The following is a 20,901-nucleotide window of genomic DNA, read 5'->3' on the forward strand; positions in this document are numbered from 1 at the left end:
ACTTACGTGGGAGATGGGAGACCCAGAGGAAGTGCCTGGCTTCGGGTCGGCTGCAGCCTTTGTGGCCATTTGGAGAGTGAATCAGAGGATGGGAGACCTCTCTGCCTCTCAAATAAATAAATTTTTAAAAAATTTAAAAAATTTTAAAAAATTTTTAAAAAAATTTATTTATTTATTTATTTGAGAGGTAGAGTTACAGTGAGGGAGAGACAGAGAGAGAGAGGTCTTCCATTTTTTTGGTTCACTCCCCAAATGGCTACAACAGCCAGAGCTGCGCTGATCCAAAGCCAGGAGCCAGGAGCTTCTTCCAGGTCTCCCACGTGGGTGCAGGGGCCCAAGGGCTTGGGCCATCCTCCACTGCTTTCCCAGGCCACAGCAGAGAGCTGGATGGGAAGTGGAGCAGCTGGATCTCAAACAGGCACCCATTTGGGATGCTGGCACTGCAGGCCAGGGCGTTAACCCATTGTGCCACAGCGCCAGCCCCTAAATAAATAAATTTTAGTAAAACAGAGAGCGAGAACAATGAGAGACAAAGGTATAGAAGCATCATCAGCTTTATTATTAAATTCCATTTACCTTCTAAAAAAAATGATTACAAAAGAGGAATACTTCATTGCGTGTAATACTGTCTTTAAGGGCGTACCGTGATCAGAAGGTGAGATTAAAGCTCATGAGTACACGTGAGAACAGGCGCGAGAGCAGGCCTCCTGCAGCCCGAGGCGGACGCAGGGAGAAGGGCAGGGCCACACAGGGACGTCTCGGAGGGGCCAGGCACTCCCGGGCCAGAGATGCGCTTCCGGGAGCTTAAGAAATGCACCTGCTGGATCCAGGAACCCAGCTCCTGCGCCGCTTCCCGTCACACACAGGCCAGTGGCTGTCTTCAGCCAGCCTGGGTTTTCTTCTCTCTCCAATTTGCACACACATGCTCCTACTCAAGCCGTCCACCCATCCACCTGCTCACCCATCCATCCATCACCCATCCAGGCACCCGCCCATCCACCCACCCATCCATCCATGCACCGTCTGCCTGGCCTGGTTGTCTCGCGCTCCTACCCAAGTCCCTTCCTCTGCGGGCCATCTCTTTCGTGAGCACCGAAGCCAACCAGACCCCTGCTCTCCGGAGGGGGAGGCCGGCATTCGGCTCTGCCTGCGAGCTCCGGGGGCCTCCTGGGTCCCACTGAGGTTGGGCTTCAAGGCCCTGTGGGTTGAGCTGAGAAGGGGACGAGAAAAGGCGGTGGGTGGCATAGGAGGGGCTCTCAAAAAAGCGTGTGTGACAATGGAATGGAGAGATGGGTTTATCTGGGCGAGCTGGAGGCTACTCCTTGTTTTGCTAAGATGCACTTGCCAGGAACGCATGCCGGCTCCCTCAGAGGTACGGGGGGGGCTTCCAACTCTTTTTTTGGCACCAAAATAAACCCATCTTCGAATTCCACTTTCCATGACCTTTCTGAAGGACATCTGTATCTGGCAGGGAGCTCACTCCCCTAGCACAAGGCACACGGCAAAGCCAGGAAGCCGTGAGAGAGACGGACGCTGTGGTTCCGAGGGAGGGCGGGCGGGCGGCGCTGGCACTCATGGAAACTTCTAGGGCCTCCCGCGGGCTCGGTTCCAGCCAGCTCCGCAAAGTCTCGAGGTTGTTGAAAAAGAAACAAAACAAAACAAAAAAATCCCAGCTGCCCTTGTTTGCTTTCTGGGCAGAGGCCTGTCCCTTTTAGTTTCCCCGGGAGTCCGCGGGGGTGCAGCCAAGTTTTAATCGCGCACACATGGAGCCGGTGGAGCTTGCCCTCTCCTCTGCCAACACACACATGCCCTGTTTTCTTTCCTTTGAGAGGGGCAGAGCTGGAGCAGCAGGGAGGAGGAGGTGGGCCACGGCCGCGTTCCCCCAGCGCTGCGCCCCGGGACACGGCGGCCGCTTGGACCACAGGATCCTTTTCATGTGTCGCCGGGGCTGGCGGATGGATTTTTGAGGGGAGGCGACAGCGGCCAGGGCCTCCCGGCGAGGACGGAATGCATTTTTCCGGGTAGCATCCCCCCATCCTGACCCGGTTAGCACCAGGCCAGGGAGGCTGGGGGGTGGGGGTGGGGGTGGGGGTGTCGGGGCAGCCCTTGAACTTGAACGGCGATGGGGGGTGGGGGGACAAGGGTGAGGCACCCTGGGGTGGGGTGGGGTGGGGGGAGTGCACCCAACAGGATCATTCACCAATCAGCTGGGGGGTGGACGGGGGTGAGGGCAGATGGCGACTTAGCCCCCAGCAGTGACTCAAAAAGACACAATGTCCCCCGCTCTCTCCCTCCTCCGCCCATAACTGCCAGTGGATTGCAGGATCTTCACAAAACCCACAGCCTTGGCGGTGCCTTGGGAAACCCGCCGGGAGCCGGAGTCCTGCCACTGTCGGAGGCCTCTGCCTTTGAGCCTTGGGCGTAGGGGGTGGCCAGGGAGGGGACAAGGCCCAGGCGGGCTCCCGGCGGCCCTACCCTGGCCCCCCAGCGCAGGTAGCGGCCCCCTTCTGGCTACTCTTCCGCGGAGGACGACACGGGGCTCTCGTCATCCGACATCGGGGCGAACTGAAATGAGAAGTGGAGGCCTCTTGCTCAGGTCTCCCCTCGCGAGTCCCTGCGGGGTGTCCACCTGCCTGGCTGGCCCTGGGGAATGGCGAGTGAGCAGGAGGACGCTGTCTGGAGGAGGAGGGGTGGGAGGGGAATGGAAGTGGAGAGCTGGCGGATAGCAGGGCGGGTGACCAATGGGACCTCAGAACAGGGTGGGGGAGGGGGAGGTGCTGGGGTGACCCCCACCAAGCCATCCTCAGGCTGGGCCCCAGAGGTAACTCAGGGGAGGCCGGACAAGGGGCACTGCCCGCCCCAGCTGCCCCTCCCTGTCGGCTCTGAGACCTGGGCCAGGGAGGTAGCCTCTCTCAGCCTCAGCTTCCCTGCCTAAGAAAGGCGATCAGGGCTGGCCTGCTGGCCTAGGGGGCTAAGCTTCTGCCTGCAATGCCGGCATGCCGTGTGGGCGCCGGTTCGAGTCCAGCTTGCTCCACTTCCGATCCAGCTCCCTGCTATGGCCTAGAAAATCAGTGGAGGATGGCCCAAGTGCTTGGGCCCCTGCACCCGCATGGGAGACCTGGAGGAAGCTCCTGGCTCTAGCCTGGCCCAGCCCTGGCTGTTGCGACCATGTAGGGAGTGAACCAGCAGATGGGAGGTCTCTGGCTCTCTCTAACTCTGACTTCCAAATAAATAGATCTTAAAAAAAAAAATCATGCTTTTATGTAGTCAGCTACACCACCGCAGAAGGCAGAGGGCTCAAGAAATCATGCCTGGGAGGCGCCATCAGACTGGCAGGGACGGCCTCCTCCACCGGACTTGCGTCCTGGGTGCTGTGGCCCTGTCTCCTCCATCAAACTGGAGGGTCCTCTTCTCCAACAAGCACTGATTTGTCTCTGACTGTGCGTCTGCTGCCAAGGGTAATTATTATTTTTTTTTAACAACACCCAGATTTCTGTGGCCAAGAAAGAGAATGACCAGGAGGGACCCTGTTGGGAGACGTCTCAGGGTCTTTCACCACGCATGCCGGCAGGCTCTGCTGGGCCTGGCCCCAGCCCTGCCCGCCGGTCCCCTGCCTGCGCCTCCAATGCACCAAGCACGCGCTTGCCCAGGGCCTTTGCCGGAGCTGCCCCTGCTGCGTCATGGCCGTGGGACGGCCCCCTGGCTTCCTCAACCCGCACCTCCTCCACCGCTCAGCACCTCAGCACCTGCTTTACGCCCCTACGAGGGCGCCCGCACTCAGCAGTGTGTGTAGCTCAGATCTGGGTTTTTTTCTAAGCTTGGGGTGTGCTCACGACCCTCTCCAGCCACGGCGTGGGGGAGGGGGGCTCGGCCAGCGCCGTGGCAACGAGACCCCCACTCTACCGTGGGCGGTGCTGCTGGGCTGTGACGTGTAGCCGACCAAGAGGATCCAGTGCATTTTTAACTTAGGGTATTTTCCACTGACCGTGGGCTTATCGGGACGTCACTCCTTTGTGAGTCAAGGATCGAAGGTATTGTGACGGGTGACTGACCGCAAGCATTTGGAAAGATCCAGGCCCTCACCGCCTCGCTCACTTCATGGGGGCGCCAGGAGGCTTGGTGCTGCCTCAAGCCAGCCCTGGCCTTGCCCTTGTCCCACCCCAGCCCTCGGCCACGCCCCACCCTCAGGCTGCCTCAGCCCCTGGCCTGGTCCTGCCCCTAGTCCGGCCCCCGCCCTCAGCCCCGCCCATCCCCAAGCCCCGCCCCCGGCCCTACCAAGCCCCGCCCCATCCCCAGTCCCCGCCCCGGCCGTGCCCAAGCCCCGCCCCATCCCCAGTCCCCACCCATGGCCCTGCCCAAGCCCCGCCCCATCCCCAGTCCCCACTCCCGGTCCTGCCCAAGCCCCGCCCCATCCCAGTCCCCCATCCCCTGGCCCTGCCCAAGCCCCGCCCCATCCCAGTCCCCACCCATGGCCCTGCCCAAGCCCCGCCCCATCCCCAGTCCCCACCCCCGGTCCTGCCCAAGCCCCGCCCATCCCCAGTCCCGCCCAAGTCCCGCCCCTTCCCGACACTCACCGAGCACTTGATGTTCATCCGCGAGTACAGCATGGACGCGATCTCGCTCTGCCCCGCGTCCAGGGCCACCATGAGAGCCGTGCTCCCGTCCTGCAAGACGGCCACGGCTGTGACGCCGGCTCCCGCCGGGTGGCCGCCCGCCCGCCCGCCCGCCCCGCGCCGCGCCGCGCCGGCACTCACGCGGTCGGCCAGCGAGATGTCGCAGCTGGGCACGGCCAGCAGCAGCGCCGCGAGGTCCTTGTGGCCGTGCTCGCAGGCGCACATGAGGGCCGTGGAGCCGTCGTCGTCCTGGACGTTGACATCCGCCTCGCAGGCCAGCAGGGCTCGGACCACGTCCACGCGCCCGTGGCTGACCGCCAGCATCAGGGCCGTCTGCCCGGCCTGGGGAGGGCAAGGGACAGGGTTAGAGCCCACGCGGGCCCCACTCCAGAACCTTCCATGGCGTCCATGCGCGGTGAGCAGCCCCCTCTCGCTGGCTCAAAAAAAAAAAAAAATCAGACACCACCACAGGCCCTTTGCACCTGCCAACTCTCCTCCCACATTGAGCTTTGCAGGTTCTAGTACGCAGGTGCAAGCGTGAGTGACCACTCGGGGCGGACATGTTGTGCAGCCGTTTAAATGCCACTTGGGACACGCACACCCCACACTGGAGTCACTGGGTGAGTCCCAGCTCTGCCTCTGACCCAGCTCCTGCTAATGAGCACCCTGGGAAGGCAGCAGATGACGGCTTGGGTCCCTGCCACCTCGTGTGGGACACCCCGATGGAGCTCCTGGCTTGGGTCTGGCCCAGCCCCGGCTGTTGTGGGCATTTGGGGAGTGAACCAGTGGATGGGAGATATCTCCCTCCCTCCCTCCCTCCCTCCCTCCCTCCCTCTCTCTCTCTCTCTCTCCCCTAATAAGTAAAACTCCCTCACTGCATTTTGGCCACTGTCAATCCATCCGCTCCTTGCTGTCCCGTCGACCCTGGCTGCCCACACTTGCCCAGACACCTGTCCCTGTCCCAGACTCCCAGGGCCACACGAAGGGGCATCTTAAACCAGGGACTGGGCCACGCCACAGCGCTGCTTAAGCTGCAGCCCCCAACCCCAGCCCTGGCGCTGCTGGAACCTCTCGGGGCTCGGGGCTGGGTCCTGAGGGTGGCGCCCAGGCCCCCAGGCACCAGCACTCTGGGAGAATCCCGCAGCACACATGACAGGCTCAGCTAGAGAGTGGGGTCCCCCCATGCCCTCTACACCCAGTTTCCAGGAGAAGGTCCTGTGCCAAGAAGAGTGTTGGGTGTAGCGGTTAAGATGCTGCTCAGGGGGCCAGCACTGTGGCACAGTGGGTTAAGCCGCAACCTGCGGTGCCGGCCATCCCATATGGGTGCCCGCTGAGTCCCGGCTGCTCCACTTCCCATCCAGCTCCCTGCTGTGGCCTGGGACAGCAGCAGAAGATGGCCCAAGTGCTTGGGCCCCTGTACCTGCGTGGGAGACCTGGAAGAAGCTCCTGGCTCCTGGCTTCAGCCTGGCCCAGCCCCAGCCATTGAGGTCATTTGGGGAGTGAACTAGATGATGGAAGACCTCTATCACTCTGCCTTTCAAATAAATAAAAAAAAAAAAAATTTTTTTTTTTTAAAGACTGCTCAGGGCCGGCGCCGCGGCTCACTAGGCTAATCCTCCGCCTTGCGGCGCCGGCACACCGGGTTCTAGTCCCGGTTGGGGCGCCGGATTCTGTCCCGGTTGCCCCTCTTCCAGGCCAGCTCTCTGCTGTGGCCAGGGAGTGCAGTGGAGGATGGCCCAAGTACTTGGGCCCTGCACCCGCCTGGGAGACCAGGATAAGTACCTGGCTCCTGCCATCGGATCAGTGCGGTACGCCAGATGCAGCGCGCCAGCTGTGGCGGCCATTGGAGGGTGAACCAACGGCAAAAAGGAAGACCTTTCTCTCTCTCTCTCTCTCACTGTCCACTCTGCCTGTCAAAAAAAAAAAAAAAAAAAAAAAAAAAAAAAAAAACTGCTCAGGACGCCTACATCCCACATAAAGTGCCTGGGTTCAGGTCCTGGCTCTGCTCTCAATCCCAGCTCCCTGCGCATGCGCACCTGGGAGGCAGCAGGGAGGGCTCAGGCAGCCCCCCACCACCCACAGGGGAGACCCGGATGCAGTCCCACGCTCCTGGCTTTGGCCTGGCCCAGTCCTGACTGTTGTAGCCATTTGGACAGTGAAACAGAGAGTGGCTACTCTTTGCCTGTTTCTCTTGCTCTCAAACAAATGCAAAACAAACAAACAAACAAAGCAGTGCTCTGGAAGTCACAGCCTGCCTCCCTGAACTTGACCTTGAGGAACTGACACCCCCCTCCCCAGACCTGCAGGGTGCTGACTCCTGGCACCCCCAGGACCCCAGGGTCTGTAGGAGCAGCCCCCTGCCCGCCCCCGTACCTGGCTGGCTCTGGAGTTGACGGAGCAGTCCCCCCCCCGCCTCCCCCGTACCTTGGCTGCCCTCCCCCCCACCCCCCGTACCTGGCTGGCTCTGGCGTTCACGTCCCCGAGCCGGAAGAGCTGAAGGGCGGTCTCTATGTCATCCTGGCTCCTGAGGGTGGCCAGGGCGGTGAGCATGATGGGGCTGTAGCCGGCCCGGTTCTGCTTGTCCACCTGGCACACGCCTGAGTGTAGGGGAGGGGCAGGGGGTAAGGCGTGGAAGCCCTCAGACCGGGCTGTGCCTCTGCCCTCAGACTAGAAACCTCCTCTTACTCCACCCCCACAAGTGTCAGGGGTGACGCCTCTTCCATCAGTCTGGGCAGGGCCTCATTCCTCCCGGGTCTCAGATTAGGAGCGCATCTGCCCCCAGCCTCCACCTCCACCGGGTCACCCCGTCACAGGAGGGCTCCTCAGAGCAGACACTGTGCCTCCTCCATCAGACTGAAATCCACATTAAGGGCTGAGAACAGGAGCTTGGTCTCTTCCATAAATGAGCCACGCACCTCGCAGACGGGCACGTCTCCCCCATCAGATTGGGAAGGTGGGCTTTCCCCTATTGCACTGGGAGGGGTCTCTGCCCTCAGACTGGGAGGGTGAGGTCTCCTCCATCAGACTGGATGGTAGGCTCTCCCTTATCAGAATGGGAAGGCAAGGCCTCCTCCATCAGGCTGGGAAGGCAGGGGTCTTTCTCCATGAGACAGGAGGATAAGGCCTCCTCCATCAGGCTGGGAGGGCGGGGTCTCCCCCATCAGGCTGGGAGGGCGGGGCCTCCCCCTCAGACTGGGAGGGCGGGGCCTCTCTCTCAGGCTGGGAGGGCGGGTCTCCCCCATCAGGCTGGGAGGGCGGGGCCTCGCCATCAGGCTGGGAGGGCGGGGCCTCGCCATCAGGCTGGGAGGGGGGGCCTCCCCCTCAGGCGGGGCGCTCACCGCTGTCCAGCAGCTGTCGCACCACGGGGAAGTTGGCGTGGGACACGGAGTAGTGCAGCGCCGTGTTGCCGTTGCTGTCGGCGATGTTGACCACGTAGTCCAGCAGGCGCGCCGACATGGCCCGGAAGGTGACCAGGTGGCGCCGCACCAGCTCGGGGTGGGCGTCGCTGCGGCACGCCAGGCGCAGCCACTCCTGCAGCACCGTGGTGTAGGCCACCTTCTGCACGCGGGGGGCGGGGCGGGGGCGTGAGGACGTGCAGATGCCCCACAAGGAAGTGTGGGCGGGCCCCTGCCAGCAAGACCCTGCGTGCCCCGGCCGGCTCTGGGGAGAGACAGCTCGGCCGTCCTGGACGCAAACCCGGGGAGAGCTAGATGGCCTTGCTCGGAGCCTGTGGGGCTGGCAGGAGCCCACGGCCCGTCCTGGAGCCCTCCCTGCCTCCCTAGCCCCCACTCCAAGGCCCAGCCGTAAGCCCCGCCCCCTCCCTAGGCGCGCCCCCACCCCCGTACCAGCTCCCGCTCGGTGAGGGCGCTGGGGTTGTCCAGATACTTCTCCAGAGCCAAGCAGGCAGAGATGAGGTCGGGGCTGAGCTCCATCCTGCAAGGGCACGGGGTGGGGCGTGACCTCAGGCACACCCCCAGCCAGGGCCTCACACTCAGCCGCAGCCTCTGGGTAGGGGTGGGGGGCACCTGAAGAATCCCATTGGGCCCAGGTCCCCAGGCCCACGCTTCCAGAACCGCCCCAAGAGAAAGCCCCATGTCCTGTATCAGAGGGCCGGGTTTCGAATCCAGTGCCAGCTCCCTGCGAGTGTGCAGTGATGACGAAGGCCTCGGGCCCCTGCCACCCACGTGGGAGACTCGGGTGGGGTTCCAGGCTCCTGGTTTCAGATCGACACAGCTCCAGCCATTGTGGCCATTTGGGGAGTGAACCAGCGGATGGAAGACACCTCTCTCTCTCTCTCCCCCTCTCTCTCTCTGTCACTCTACCTCTCAAATAAATAAATCTTAAAACACACACACACACACACACACACACACACACACACACACAAACTCCAGCCTTCAGCTGCACTTGTTTGCTAATTCAGACTACAGTGTGCATGACTGATGGGAGGTAGGGCCAGAGACGGAGGGCACCCACCCCAGCCCTGTCTGAATCCCTCCCACCCCTGAAACTGACCGGATCTCCTCCTCTGCACCGGGTCCCGAGGCCCCCTCAGCCGTGGGCACGTGCTGAGACTCCCGGGACAGCTGGCAGTCCTGTCGGCTGCCCTTGGCGCCCGCTGCCCCCGTGGGCCGGAGCTGGGGGGCTTCAGCCACGCTGGGAACCGTCTCCTCCGGCCCCGGGGTCTCGTTCTCTGTGCTCTCGTTGTCGGAGAAGTTCTCTGCGGTGCTGGAGTCCTCGGAGGACGACTCGTACCTGGGAAGGGAGCAGGGGCGTGGTGGGGGCGGGGCTCGGGATGCAGGGAGGGAAGGGGCGTGGCAGGGGAGGGGCTGGGGTGCGGCCCCTTGTCCTGCCTGGGCCTTAGCTCTCCCACTAACGGCAAGGGCACGAGGGCAGCTCTGACCTCACCAGAGCTCCAGGCATACAGCAGGCGCTCAATAAGCACTAGCTGTGACTGTGATCAGGACGGGGGAGGGGCACCTCCTGTGGGGGCCGGGGGCGGCGGGGACAGATCAGACCCCAACTCCACAGGGCCCCCTGGGGCTCCTCGCAGCCTCTGCAGTTTCTGGGCTCGCCATTCAAGGCCCCACCCCGACCTCGGCTCCCTGCACCTCCCGCCGTGCGGGGCTGCACCCCGCTGGCCCCCTGCCAGGTGAACCCTCTCCATTCTTCACCTGGCGGCCCCTCCTCCTCCGGCCCCTCCTCCTGGGACTCCCCTGGGGCCTGTGTGTCCCCCACAGCTGCTCCAGCCTTGCCCCACTGGCCCGGGGAGCTCCGTCAGGTGAGAGAGGATGCCCGGGGCAGACCCACGGCTCACTCAGCCCGTGCCTCAGTTTCCCCGTCTCTCCACTGCAGTCTGCGTACACCAACAGGCCGAAGCGAGGGGCTTAGGCCGAGCACGGGACAGGCTCCGCACTGGGGGAGAGGGCTCTCACCCGCCGTTGACGCCCACGAACTGGAGGCTCCTGCGGTGGGCGGCCGGGTCAGTGGGCTCCTCCTTCCGTTTCATGATGGAACGCACGCCTGCCTGGGGCCCGCCTAGGGGGCAGGGGTGAGAGTGAGGGTCCCGCCGGTCAGACCTCACTCACCCTGGCCCTCCCGGTGGCCGCCACCACCACTTACCCTCAGCCCCGGCTTCCTCTGACCGAGTGGCCGCATGCCTGGTGGGCTCCCTGTTGGCGGCATCGTGGGAGGGAACATGGCTTGCATCCTTCTCAGGCTGTGCCAGGGAGGCCGCTGTGGACGCCGGGGGTGATGAAGATGACTCTGCAGGGGCCTGGGGCAGACCTGTGGGGACCGGAAGTGGGGCGTCCACCATGGCTCACAACAGCCAAAAATAACAGCGTGTGTGGTGCAGCGGTTAAGTGGCCGTGGGGGACGCCCACAGCCTGTATCGAAGCATCTGACGCGAGTCCCCGCTCTGCCTCCGACCCAGCTCTCTGCTTCGCACCTGGGAGGTAGCAGGTGGTGGCCCATGTGGGAGACCCGGATGGAGCTCCTGGCTCCAGCCTGGCTCCAGTTCTGGAGCTGGATGGGAAGTGGAGCAGCCAGGTCTCGAACTGGTGCCCATATGGGATGCTGATGCCTCAGGCCAGGGCGTCAACCTGCTGTGCCACAGCGCCGGCCCCAATTTTTTTTTTTTTTTAAACCTCAGCAATCAGTTCACATAGCACCAACACACCCACTTCAGGGCCGTGGGCAGTGTCGGGAGGCAGACGGGGCCTCCATAATCTGTGTCTGCTCCAGCACCCAGGCTCCTGTCTAAACCCTGGAGGGAGCCAGGAAGGAGGGCAAGGAACCGAGGTGGACACAAACGGACAAACGCACCAGGGGCAGGCACGTGGGGCAGTGAGCCAGCCGACGCCCGGGACGCACACGACGCACACAGCCCACGTCGGAGTGCCTGGGTCACGGTCCCGGCTCCTCCACGCCTCCAATCCAGCTCCCTGCTTGTGCACCGTGGAGGCAACAGGTGACGGGCCAAGTGCGTGGCCCCTGCCGCCCACAGGGGAGACCCAGATGGGGCTCCTGGCTCCTGGCTGCAGCCTGGCCCAGCCCTGGCTCTCGTATTCTGAGAACAAACGAGCAGACAGGAGAGCCCTTTCTCTGTTTGCCTGAATCTCCCACCCCCAGCCTTTCAAAAAAAAAAAAAAAAAGGAAAATAAATAAATTAAAGTTTCAGAATGTACGATTCCACTTATCTGATGCTCCTAGAGTTATCAGATCACTTGAGACAGGAAGTAGAATTGGGGGGCGCGGGGGCTGGAGAGGGAGGGTCTCATGGGGACAGAGGTGCAGTGTGGGAAGAGGAGAAAGTTCTGTGTTCTTCACACGCACTTCTGCGTGATTAAGATGGTGGATTTCATGCTATGTGTATTTTATCACAATTTTTTGACAGGCAGAGTTAGATAGTGAGAGACAGAGAGAAAGGTCTTCCTTCCGTTGGTTCACCCCCCCAAATGGCCACTATGGCCGGCGCTGTGCTGATCCGATGGCAGGAGCCAGGTGCTTCTCCTGGTCTCCCATGGGGTCCAGGGCCCAAGCACTTGGGCCATCCTCCACTGCACTCCCGGGCCACAGCAGAGAGCTGGCCTGGAAGAGGGGCAACTGGGACAGAATCTGGCGCCCCGACCAGGACTAGAACCTGGTGTGCCGGTGCCGCAAGGCAGAGGATTGGCCTAGTGAGCCGTGGCGCCGGCCCACAATTTTTTTTTTTTTAACCACAACTTTTTAAATAGTAGGGGGAAACCAAATAAAACCAGCACAGCATCGGGGTGCCAGTCACCCCTCCCCCAGAAGCAAAGCCAAAGCTGCTTTCCAAAACCCAGGGAGCTGCTCACAGCCTGAGCGGGTCGAGGTTGAGCACAGAGATGCCAGCAGACCACAGCACACAACCACCCCACAGGCGACACGTGCGATGCTTCCCCCTCATCCCGGGGAACCAGGTGCTCTGGTACCGAAAGCTACAGGGGAGGCACCAAAACATGCAGCCAGCTCAGGGGGTGCCACGGAAGAGAAACAGAGCCGGGGAAGAAGGGTGACAACACTGGGGACACCCCAAAGCCATGAGAAGACAGCGAGGCACACGGCAGGATCCGCGGCCACTCCAGTGCCTTCTGGGTAATGGAGCAGCAGGTGCACATGACCAACACACAGTCCCTAATGCTTCTGTCTGAGAGGTAGCCAGCCAGCCAGCCAGCCAGCAAGCTCCCCTCCATTGGTTCACCCTGCGAATACGTCTAGGGAGCTCCATCCGGGGCTCCCACATGGGTGGCAGGGACCCAAGCCCTTGGGCCATGCGTTGCCTGCTGCTTCCCAGGGAGCTGGATGAGAATTGCAGCAGCCAGGGCTGGAACCGGTGATCCGATACCCAACCCCAGCCCCCTCTGGAAGCTTTAAACCGTTACATTGTGCACCTTACACACAGATACTATGTAAATAGATATTGTACTATGTTGTACTGGAAAGTAACAAAGTCTCAAGGGCCAGGGCTGTGGCGTAGCTGGTAAAGCCGCTGCCTGCAGTGCCAGCACCCCTATGGGTGCCGGTTCGAGTCCTGGCTGCTCCACTTCCGATCTCTGCTGTGGCCTGGGAAAGCAGTGGAAGATGGAGCAAGTGCTTGGGCCCCTGCACCCACACGGGAGACCCGGATGGAGCTCCTGGCTCTGGTCTGGTCCAGCCCCAGCTGCTGGGAGTGAATCAACAGGTGGGAGATCTCTCTTTGTCTCTTATCTTCTAGGCCAAGACTCATCAAGCTTTCAGAAAAGGCTCAGGTGGTCCACACTGGGGGGGGGGGGCGGGGGGGGCAGGGTCCTGAGGGCTCCGTCCCAGCTGCTCAAGTGTGGTGGCCACACGCAGGTGGCCCAGGCGCGCTGTGGGAGAACAGCCCAGCTGTGTCACAGCGCCCTTCAACACCACACAGCTTCACGCATGTCCTATGGATACTTTTCAAAGTGTTCAACTGCTTAAAAGCGCCCGGCCTGTTTTTGGCAGGCTGCGTCTGGCCTGCGAGGCGGAGTCTGGTCACCACTCACCGTTCTGGAACACGCCAGGGACATCGGAAAAATGTGCTGAGGCTATGGACAGGTGACAAGAGAGGACTCGTGCTAAAAGTGTATGGACAGGGGGGTGTCAGGACCCGGGGGCCAGCGCTGTGGTGCAGCGGGTTAAAGCCCTGGCCTGCGGCGCCTGTACCCCACATGGGCACCGGTTCGAGTCCCGGCTGCTCCACTTCCCATCCAGCTCTCTGCTATGGCCTGGGAAAGCAGTAGAAGATGGCCCAAGCGCTTGGGCCCCTGCACCCATGTGGGAGACCTGGATGGAGCTCCTGGCTCCTGGCTGCAGCCTGGCCCAGCCCTGGCCATTGTGGCCATTTGGGGAGGAACCAGCAGATAGAAAACCTCTCTCTCTCTCTCTGTCACGTTGCCTTGCAAATAAATCAAAGTCGAGGGACCAAACACAGGAGCAGCGGTGAACGCGGTCTGATCGCGGACAGCAGCGTGGCAAGTTCAGAAACAGCGGGCGGAGAGGAGAAACCAGGAAGCAGAGGGAGAATCCTGGGTTTCCAGAGCCCAGCACCATTTAAGGAAATTCAACAAGCACACAGAGTGGTTCTCAAGGACACCCAAACAGCAGAGAAGCTGCTGGAAGGTGGATGCCAGAGACAACGGTACGAGGGGCGGGCAGGGCCGGGAAGGCACAGAGCACAGAGCCGGGGGCGGGCGAGTGGCTCTTTCAATTTATTTATCTGAGAGCTGGGAAGAGACAGAGACGGCTCCCATCTGCCGGCTGACGCCTCCAATGTCCACCACAGCCCAGTTCTGGGAATCCCGTCCAGGTCTCCCACGCGGGCGGCAGGGACCCAAGCACCTGCCCCTCCCAGGGTGCGCATGAGCAGGGAGCCGGGACTGGGACGCAGGCGTCCCACGCAGCGGCTGCACCGCGGTCCCAAAGGACAGCGCCCCCATCAAGTGACCGCAGCAGTGTCTCTGAGCCGCCGGACGGCAAAACGAGGCTCCCGGATCATCCAAACACACGCGCCCAGCGTGCGCGAGAACCTGGGTGTGGGTTCCAGGCCAGCTCTCCGCCGGCCCCTTTGTTCCCTCTCCCACTCCCGCCCCATGCAAAAAAAAAAAAAATCCAAAAATTCAGGAGCAGCCACACCCGGGAGGCTGAGGGTTGGGGTGGGGTGGTGGTTGATTGTGTTCTAGATGTTTCTGTACTTTCCAAACCTTCTGGGAATTGTTTTTGTGTGACTGTGTCTGGAACCAGAGCAGAGGGAGTTTCAGAGTGGGGAGAGACCCCTCGGGGGGCGTGTCCTGGGCTGAGCCCCACTGCCCGCTGTGGCGGAGGAGGGGGGACATGCTGGGGTCTCCAGGCCCCTGTCCCCCCTTCCTAGACTGGGGACGCCGTCTCCCGACCGCTCGGCAGTGAGTGAATTCCTGTTCTGCTTAAAACAAACAAAAAAAAAGGGGGCTGCTGCTGTGGCATAGGCTCCGGTTGGGGTCCTGGCTGCTCCACTTCCGATCCAGCTCCCTGCTGTGGCCTGTGAAGGCAGTGGAAGATGGCCCAAGTCCTTGGGCCCTTGCACCCACGAGGGAGACCCAGATGGAGCTCCTGGCTTCGGATCAGTGCAGCTCCGGCCATTGTGGCCAATTGGGGAGTGAACCAGTGGACGGAAGACCTCTCTCTCTGCCTCTCTGTAACTCTGCCTTTCAAATAAAACAAATCTTTAAAAACAAATGGCCGGTGCACCGGCCGCAGCGCGCCGGCCGCGGCGGCCATTGGAGGGTGAACCAACGGCAAAAGGAAGACCTTTCTCTCTCTGTCTGTCTCTCTCACTGTCCATTCTGCCTGTCAAAAAAAAAAAAATGGCCAAGAGGTGGGGCTCAACCCCCCCCCCCCGCCTTGCCCTCGCATGGCTGCATCTTTCTCCTCCAGGGAGCCCTCCTTGGTTTAGTCACCAAGCTGACTGCCCCATGAGAACACTGCTGGTCAGCGTCATCAAGGTCACAGCTCCTTATCAGTGCGCTGCCCCTGGGCACAGCACACGAGACCTCGTCACGTGACCACATGACAGAGCAGCCACGAGCCCTCCCTCACCCCAGGGCCTCAGCCCGCTGCTAAGCCCAGCAACTCTCTGTCCCTGGGCTGTTTCTCCTCCTCCTTCCCTTCCCAATCTTGGTCCCAGGCAGCCCCTGGGAGACAGACGACGCCTCCCGTGTGCTGGGTGCCACACTGAACACCGCCACGCACCGTCCTGTGGCCGCCTCATGGCGACCTCCTGTGTCTGTCTGGCTCCCTGCTGTGTCCTCCATGGTCTAGAACCATCCAGCGCACAGCAGGCGCCTTGGGAAATGCCTGCTAAGTGAGACGGCACCACGAAGAACAGAGGAGCGCACTCTGGTTCTGTCCAGGCAAGGCAGGGGCTACAGCAAGAGGGGCTGCAGTGAGACACGAGGGAGGACTTCCAGGGGCTGGCAGAGCTCACAGAGGGAGAGGCCATGGCCATGACTGTATGTCCCGTGGGCCAGGAGGCTTCGCGGCTGCCCTGGGAGGCACGTCTGGAATGGATGCAACCTCAGAGATTCCAAGGCCAGGCTGGGCCGGGCCAGGCTGGGCGGGGCGTCTGGCTGGGGGCCAAAGCCACAGAGCCGGGCGTCTGGGACGGACCCGCAGCACGGGGCTGGTGGCCAGAGCCGGCCAGGAACAACACCGGGTGGCGAGGGAACAGCTGGGGGGGGGGGGTGCTGGCCTCGGCCGTGGGAGGCTGGGATGCCACCCCGGTTCCGACTCGGAGCCCTGCCCCAGGCCCAGCCCAAGGTGACCTGTGTTTGCTCCCGGGCCGGAGGGACTCAGGACAAGTCACTCCTCGCTCCGAGCTGGGCTCCCCCGGTGGAGACAACCAACGGGAACGGCCACAAGCAATGCTTGAGCACTTTCTGTATGCGTCAGTGCACACGGGCTGCAGATGGGCAGGAGGTCGCAACGCGGAGGCCCAGAGAGGGGGCAGCGCCACACAGCACAAGGGGGGCTCCCCGGCAGGGGCTCGGGGAGGAGCAGCTGTCGCCCTGCGCGTGATTCATGCGGGCGGCGTCCCTGAGGGCCTGGGGCGGCAGTGGCACAGCTGACGGCATGCACAGCCAGCACCCCCTTCCTGGCTGCAGGCTCAGCACTTCCGCAGGGGGCTACCCCCGCCCGCCCCCCCCCCCAGCCACATGGCTTGGGTGGGGCTCCTCTACCACACAGGAGCCAGCCAATGCCAAGCCTTGGACTTTTCAAGGCGTTCTTTGCCCCAAAGGGCTCCCTTCCCCACCGAGTGAGACGGACAGATGCCTGGGGCATCTGGGACAGCCAGCCAGAGATTCCCAATGGCAGCCGCACACCTGGATCCAGCTATGCCTGAAGCTGTCTTAAGTTAACTAAACACCCGATTTCCCTCCCACAGCTCACACCGGATGAGACCGATTCCTGCCACTTGCTCAACAGACAGTCAGAGATTTATGCCCAGCAGACTTGGGGGAGCCCCTGCAAACACCTTGGGCTACCGCAAACACCCCACTTCTCTGGGCCGTACAGCCTGAGAGACTAGGGACAAAATTCTCCCCGTTTTGTAGGACACACAGAGGCGCTGAGACAGAGCCAGGTGGGGGGGAGGGGGGACAGCAGGGTCTCCCGTGCCCAACCCCAGCATCCTCCGGGGCCCGGGGTCGCAGGCCTACCTGTGGCCCTGTTGGAGCTCCGCTCCGTGATGCTGATCTTTTTCACGGCGTGGACGTTGCCGGTGGAGGTGGTGGGCGCCGGGCACATGGCCTCCACCACCTCGTGGCTGTGGAACACGGCGGGGCCCTCGGCCGCGGCCAGCGCCCGCAGCCCGGCCCCGTAGGGCTCCAGACTCTGGGCCCGCTGGGCGGGGGCGCCCGCGGCTGTGCTGGCCGCCACCTCCACCTCTCGCGGCCCCTCCACCACCCGCACGGTGTCCACGCGGACCGGGCTGTCGGGCGGCGGCCAGGCCTGGGGCTGGGGCTGGGCCTCCACCTGCCGAGCCTGGGCCGCCTGCAGCTCCTGGAGCGCCTTCTTCAGCTGGGTTTCCAGCACGGCGACCTTGGCCGCCAGCGCCGCCTCCCCGTCGGGCACGCCCAGGTCCCGCTCCCGGACCCAGGTGCCCACGCTCCGGGTCTCCAGCGCCGCCGGGTCGTCGGGGGCGTCCGGGAGGTCGAGGCAGAGCTCCCCGCGGGCCCGGGCCCCCGCGGGGTGGCCCAGGAACTTCTGGCTTTTGAGTTGCACCGTGAGCTGCCGCTTCTCCTCCTGCAGCACCGACAGCTTCACCTGCAGCACCGGGATCAACTTCACCTGCTCCTCCAGCTGCCGCAGCTTGCGCAGCGCCCCTGCCATCTGCTCGCGCACGTGCGCCAGGTGCCCGGCGCTGGGCGCCACCGGCGTGGACAGGCCCGAGCTCCGCGGCGTCGGGGGCAGCAGTCCCACGCCCACCAGGGAGCTGGTGGAGCCCGCGGCGCTGGGGGTCAGGGAGCCCAGGCCGGTGGGCGTGGCCGCCTGGTCCTCCAGCCGCCGCCGGGCGTCCAGCAGCGTGCGCTCCACGCGCGGGTTGAAGCCGGCGCGGGCCTCCAGGGCGCCGTACTGCGGGTAGAAGCCGCGGCCGCAGTAGGAGTAGGCCGAGTGGCGGCTGTCGCCGCTGGCGTTGGAGCACAGTGACTCGGTGGACGTCCACCACGAGCCGGGCCCGCGGGGCAGGGAGCCCAGGCGCGGGCGGCGCTGCACGGCCACGCGCCGCAGCGTGTGGCCTTTCTCGATGTCATCAACGTACTTCAGGAAGTCCAGGTCCAGCCGGTAGCCGTAGGGCGTCTCCACCGAGTATGGAGGGTCAGGCTCCTTGGGGGGGAAGGCGGGCGGGGAGGCCGGGCTGGGGGTCCCTGGGGGGTGGGGGAGAAAGGCCGGGGCTCTGAGTGCGGCAGCAGATGCGTTCGGCTCTGGCTCCAGTCTCCGGTCCCCAACCAGCAGCTTGGGCCTCCCTTTGGAGTCTCAGAACTGCCCCAGGACGGAGCCCTCTCTGCCCCCCCAGCCCCGACCACCCCCTTCCTCCCCCAGCCTCTCCCGGGGCCGTGGCCACCCCTCCCGGGGACCCCTGACCTGGGAAGGGGGCTGGCGCGTGCAGGACCTGGGCCATCCTCTCGTCTGCAGGTGTCTCAGCTGTCAGGAGCGCGACCACGAGTCAGACTGCCTGCAGCACCGGCCGAGGCGTTCCTGGCGGTGGGGGGAGGGGGAGGTGCGTGCACTGGAGTCCCGAGTCAGGAGGAGCCTGCGGCTGTCCAGCCCCCACCCAGGTCCCGGACCCTCTCTCAGGCGCGCACACACCCCCTGCCTGGCTGCGCAGGGGCTGGGAACAAAGAACTTGCACTTCGCCATCTCACATGCATGTCTGTCCAGCCTCTGGACAGGCTCCAGCTGTTCCACACAGCCCTGCCTCCACTCGGCCCCCCGGGCTGGGGAAGGCCCAAGCCCGACAGGCCACGCCCTTCCTGTACCCCCTCCCCTGAGCCCAGGCCGGGAGGTGGCCACAGGGAAAAGCAGGAGCCGAGCCAGAGGGCAGGAGGGGGGTAGGGGTGAAGAGAGGGGTGCGATCTTTGTTCAAGACCCAGAGCAAACAGAAGCAGGGGGACAAAGAGACACGGAGCATGGGGCAGGGGGCCCCCCTAAGTGACCTCAAAGCACGGAGCCCTGGGGAGGCCAGGCCTGGGGGAGCAGGAGAGAAAGTTGGGGAGGGGAGGCGACCAGGAGGGAAGCCTTGCCCCTTTATGGAAACAATTTTCTCTAAAAATAAACAGTTTCACTGCTGGGCTACACAGAACTTCCTGTCCCCCCCAGGACGCGTCCGGGCTCGGGGCGCAGCCGGGATGGAGGGCCGGGGCGGAGGCCAGGGAAATCATGCGGGTAGCCGAGGGGCAGCAGAAGGGACAATCGCGCCCTCTCACCAAGCCCCTGCAGCCCTGGAGGCTGGCCAGGCTCTCCCGCGCCCACACCCCGCCTCACCCTGCCCGCCCGGTCCTCTGGGACTTCAGCCGCCACCCCACCACCTCGGAGGGCTCCGCGGGCCAGCGCTACCTGGGAGGATGGGCCAGGCGGGGCACCTGCTGGGCATGAAGGCAGGGCTGGGGTGGCTGAACTTGTCCTTGGTCTGGTCTCACGTCCTGTCTTGCTTCTCGGCTTCCTTAGTCTCTCTGCGTCTCCGTCTCTCCACGCCTCTGTCTCTCTCTGCGTCTCCGTCTCTCCACGCCTCTGTCTCTCTCTGCGTCTCCGTCTCTCCACGCCTGTCTCTCTCTGCGTCTCTCTCTCCCTCTCTCCGCGTCTCTATCCCCGCTGCTCTCTCTCTCTCAACACCTGGAACACAGGGTCACCGACAGCAGGAAATTTGGTTCTTCCATTTGCCTGGAGGTTCACCCCTGCAGGACAGGAAGTTGACCAAAATACTTGCTGGGGACCTAAGGGGGTGGGGGGTGGAGTGGGGCACGCGGTCACTTTAATAACTGTAGTGACACTGCAGCTCTTGTCTGGAGAGGCCGGGTTGGGCAGTTTCCACCCCAGTTTCACAGACGGGTGCAGCGATGATTTCTAAAAAGTCACCGGTGGGGGGGGGGGTGGCTTGGCAGGGCCTGGACTTGAACCTAGGACTGGCAGATCCCTCCATGCCCAGGAAGCCACCATCTCTAAACTGGACACCCCATACCCATTTTGCAGATGCAGCCACTGAGGGTCCCCAGCCATCCTACGGCCCTGCTCGCCGACTGATGGCTCCGGGTTGCGGGAAGGAGAAAGGAGACATGGCGGGGGGGAGGGATCGTGGGTGTCTGTGACCCCTGTCTTGCTGTCGGACCCCTGGGGCCAGGGAAGGGGGCCCCCCAAAGTCGCCCCCAACTCGTCGACCTGTACAGCTCTGGGGTCTTCCCAGTCCCTCTGCCCGCCCGAAAGTCGGGAGCGAGGAGAGCCCCGCCCCGTGCGGGGAGGGGGCGGGGCCTGCGGGGTCCCGGGCTAATGGCAAACAGCTGCGGCTCCCCACGCCGGCCCAGCCCGCAGGCCGAGGCCCAGCTTCAGCCCGGCCGGACGCCCTGCCGCCTTCCCGCCTCCCGGGGCCTGGCCGCGGCCGGGCCGCGCGGGAGGGCGAGGGGGCCCCGGGCAGGGGCGAGGAGGCCAGGGAGAGCGGGGCGGCGGGGCAGCGGCGCTGGGGGCCGGGGGGATGGGCGAGGAGCGAGGCGGGACGGGTCAGGGGTGGGGAGGGGGCGCTCCAAGTCCGCACAGTTCGGACGCAGTCGGCGGAGTTGGGGCAGCGGCTCGCGGACGTCAGCGAGGTCCCGGCCCGGGGTGGAAAGCAGGTAGGAGGGGGATTGGTGGGGCGCCACGATGGCACCCCGAACCTGACTCGAACCGCGCCCCAGCCCCGGGTCCTACCCGCCGGGCGCCCTCCGGCCGCCGCCGTCCCCGCGTCCCGCCGCCCGTGCGTCCTCCGCGCGCCGCCGCCCGACCGCCGGCCCTCGGCGGCCAGCCCCGCCCCGCCCCGGCTGGCCACGCCCCACCCACTGGCCACGCCCCTCCCGCTGCCCGCGCTCCCCCCTCCGCCCGCGGTTGGGGCGGGGATTGCGGCACCGGAGGACGCGAGCTCACCTGGACGGCAGGTGCGTGCGAGCGCCAGGGCGTCGGGGTGTCCTGCCCGGACCCCCTTTTCCCCGCCGGACGTCGCCAGGGCGGAATCCCCCTCCCCGCACCTCTGGCCTCCCCC

At 63.9% G+C, this 20,901-nt stretch overlaps 1 protein-coding gene across 2 annotated transcripts; it reads right to left on the bottom strand.

Annotated features, from left to right (window-relative positions):
* Positions 1-536: 536 nt before the first annotated feature.
* On the bottom strand, positions 537-20,697 carry KANK2 (KN motif and ankyrin repeat domains 2). 2 transcript variants are annotated; one of them, XM_070059097.2, is made up of 13 exons: positions 20,574-20,689; positions 19,233-19,508; positions 18,261-18,374; positions 16,835-18,043; positions 10,236-10,400; positions 10,049-10,151; positions 9,129-9,368; positions 8,459-8,546; positions 7,952-8,171; positions 7,068-7,210; positions 4,755-4,955; positions 4,575-4,664; positions 537-2,565 (listed from the first exon to the last, which is right to left on the bottom strand). In XM_070059097.2, the coding sequence occupies exons 3-13, from the start codon at positions 18,295-18,297 to the stop codon at positions 2,512-2,514; spliced, it is 2,550 nt and encodes an 849-aa protein (XP_069915198.2). In that variant the 5' UTR covers positions 18,298-18,374; positions 19,233-19,508; positions 20,574-20,689; the 3' UTR covers positions 537-2,511. The 2 variants fall into 2 exon arrangements, with proteins under 2 accessions (XP_069915198.2, XP_069915200.2); XM_070059099.2 differs by lacking the exon at positions 19,233-19,508 and having other exon boundaries at positions 20,574-20,697.
* Between the last annotated feature and the right edge of the window lie 204 nt (positions 20,698-20,901).

Source organism: Oryctolagus cuniculus, chromosome 16 (assembly GCF_051225735.1).
Source record: "Oryctolagus cuniculus isolate XC-2025 breed Fujian yellow rabbit chromosome 16, ASM5122573v1, whole genome shotgun sequence".
Lineage (NCBI taxonomy): Eukaryota > Metazoa > Chordata > Mammalia > Lagomorpha > Leporidae > Oryctolagus > Oryctolagus cuniculus.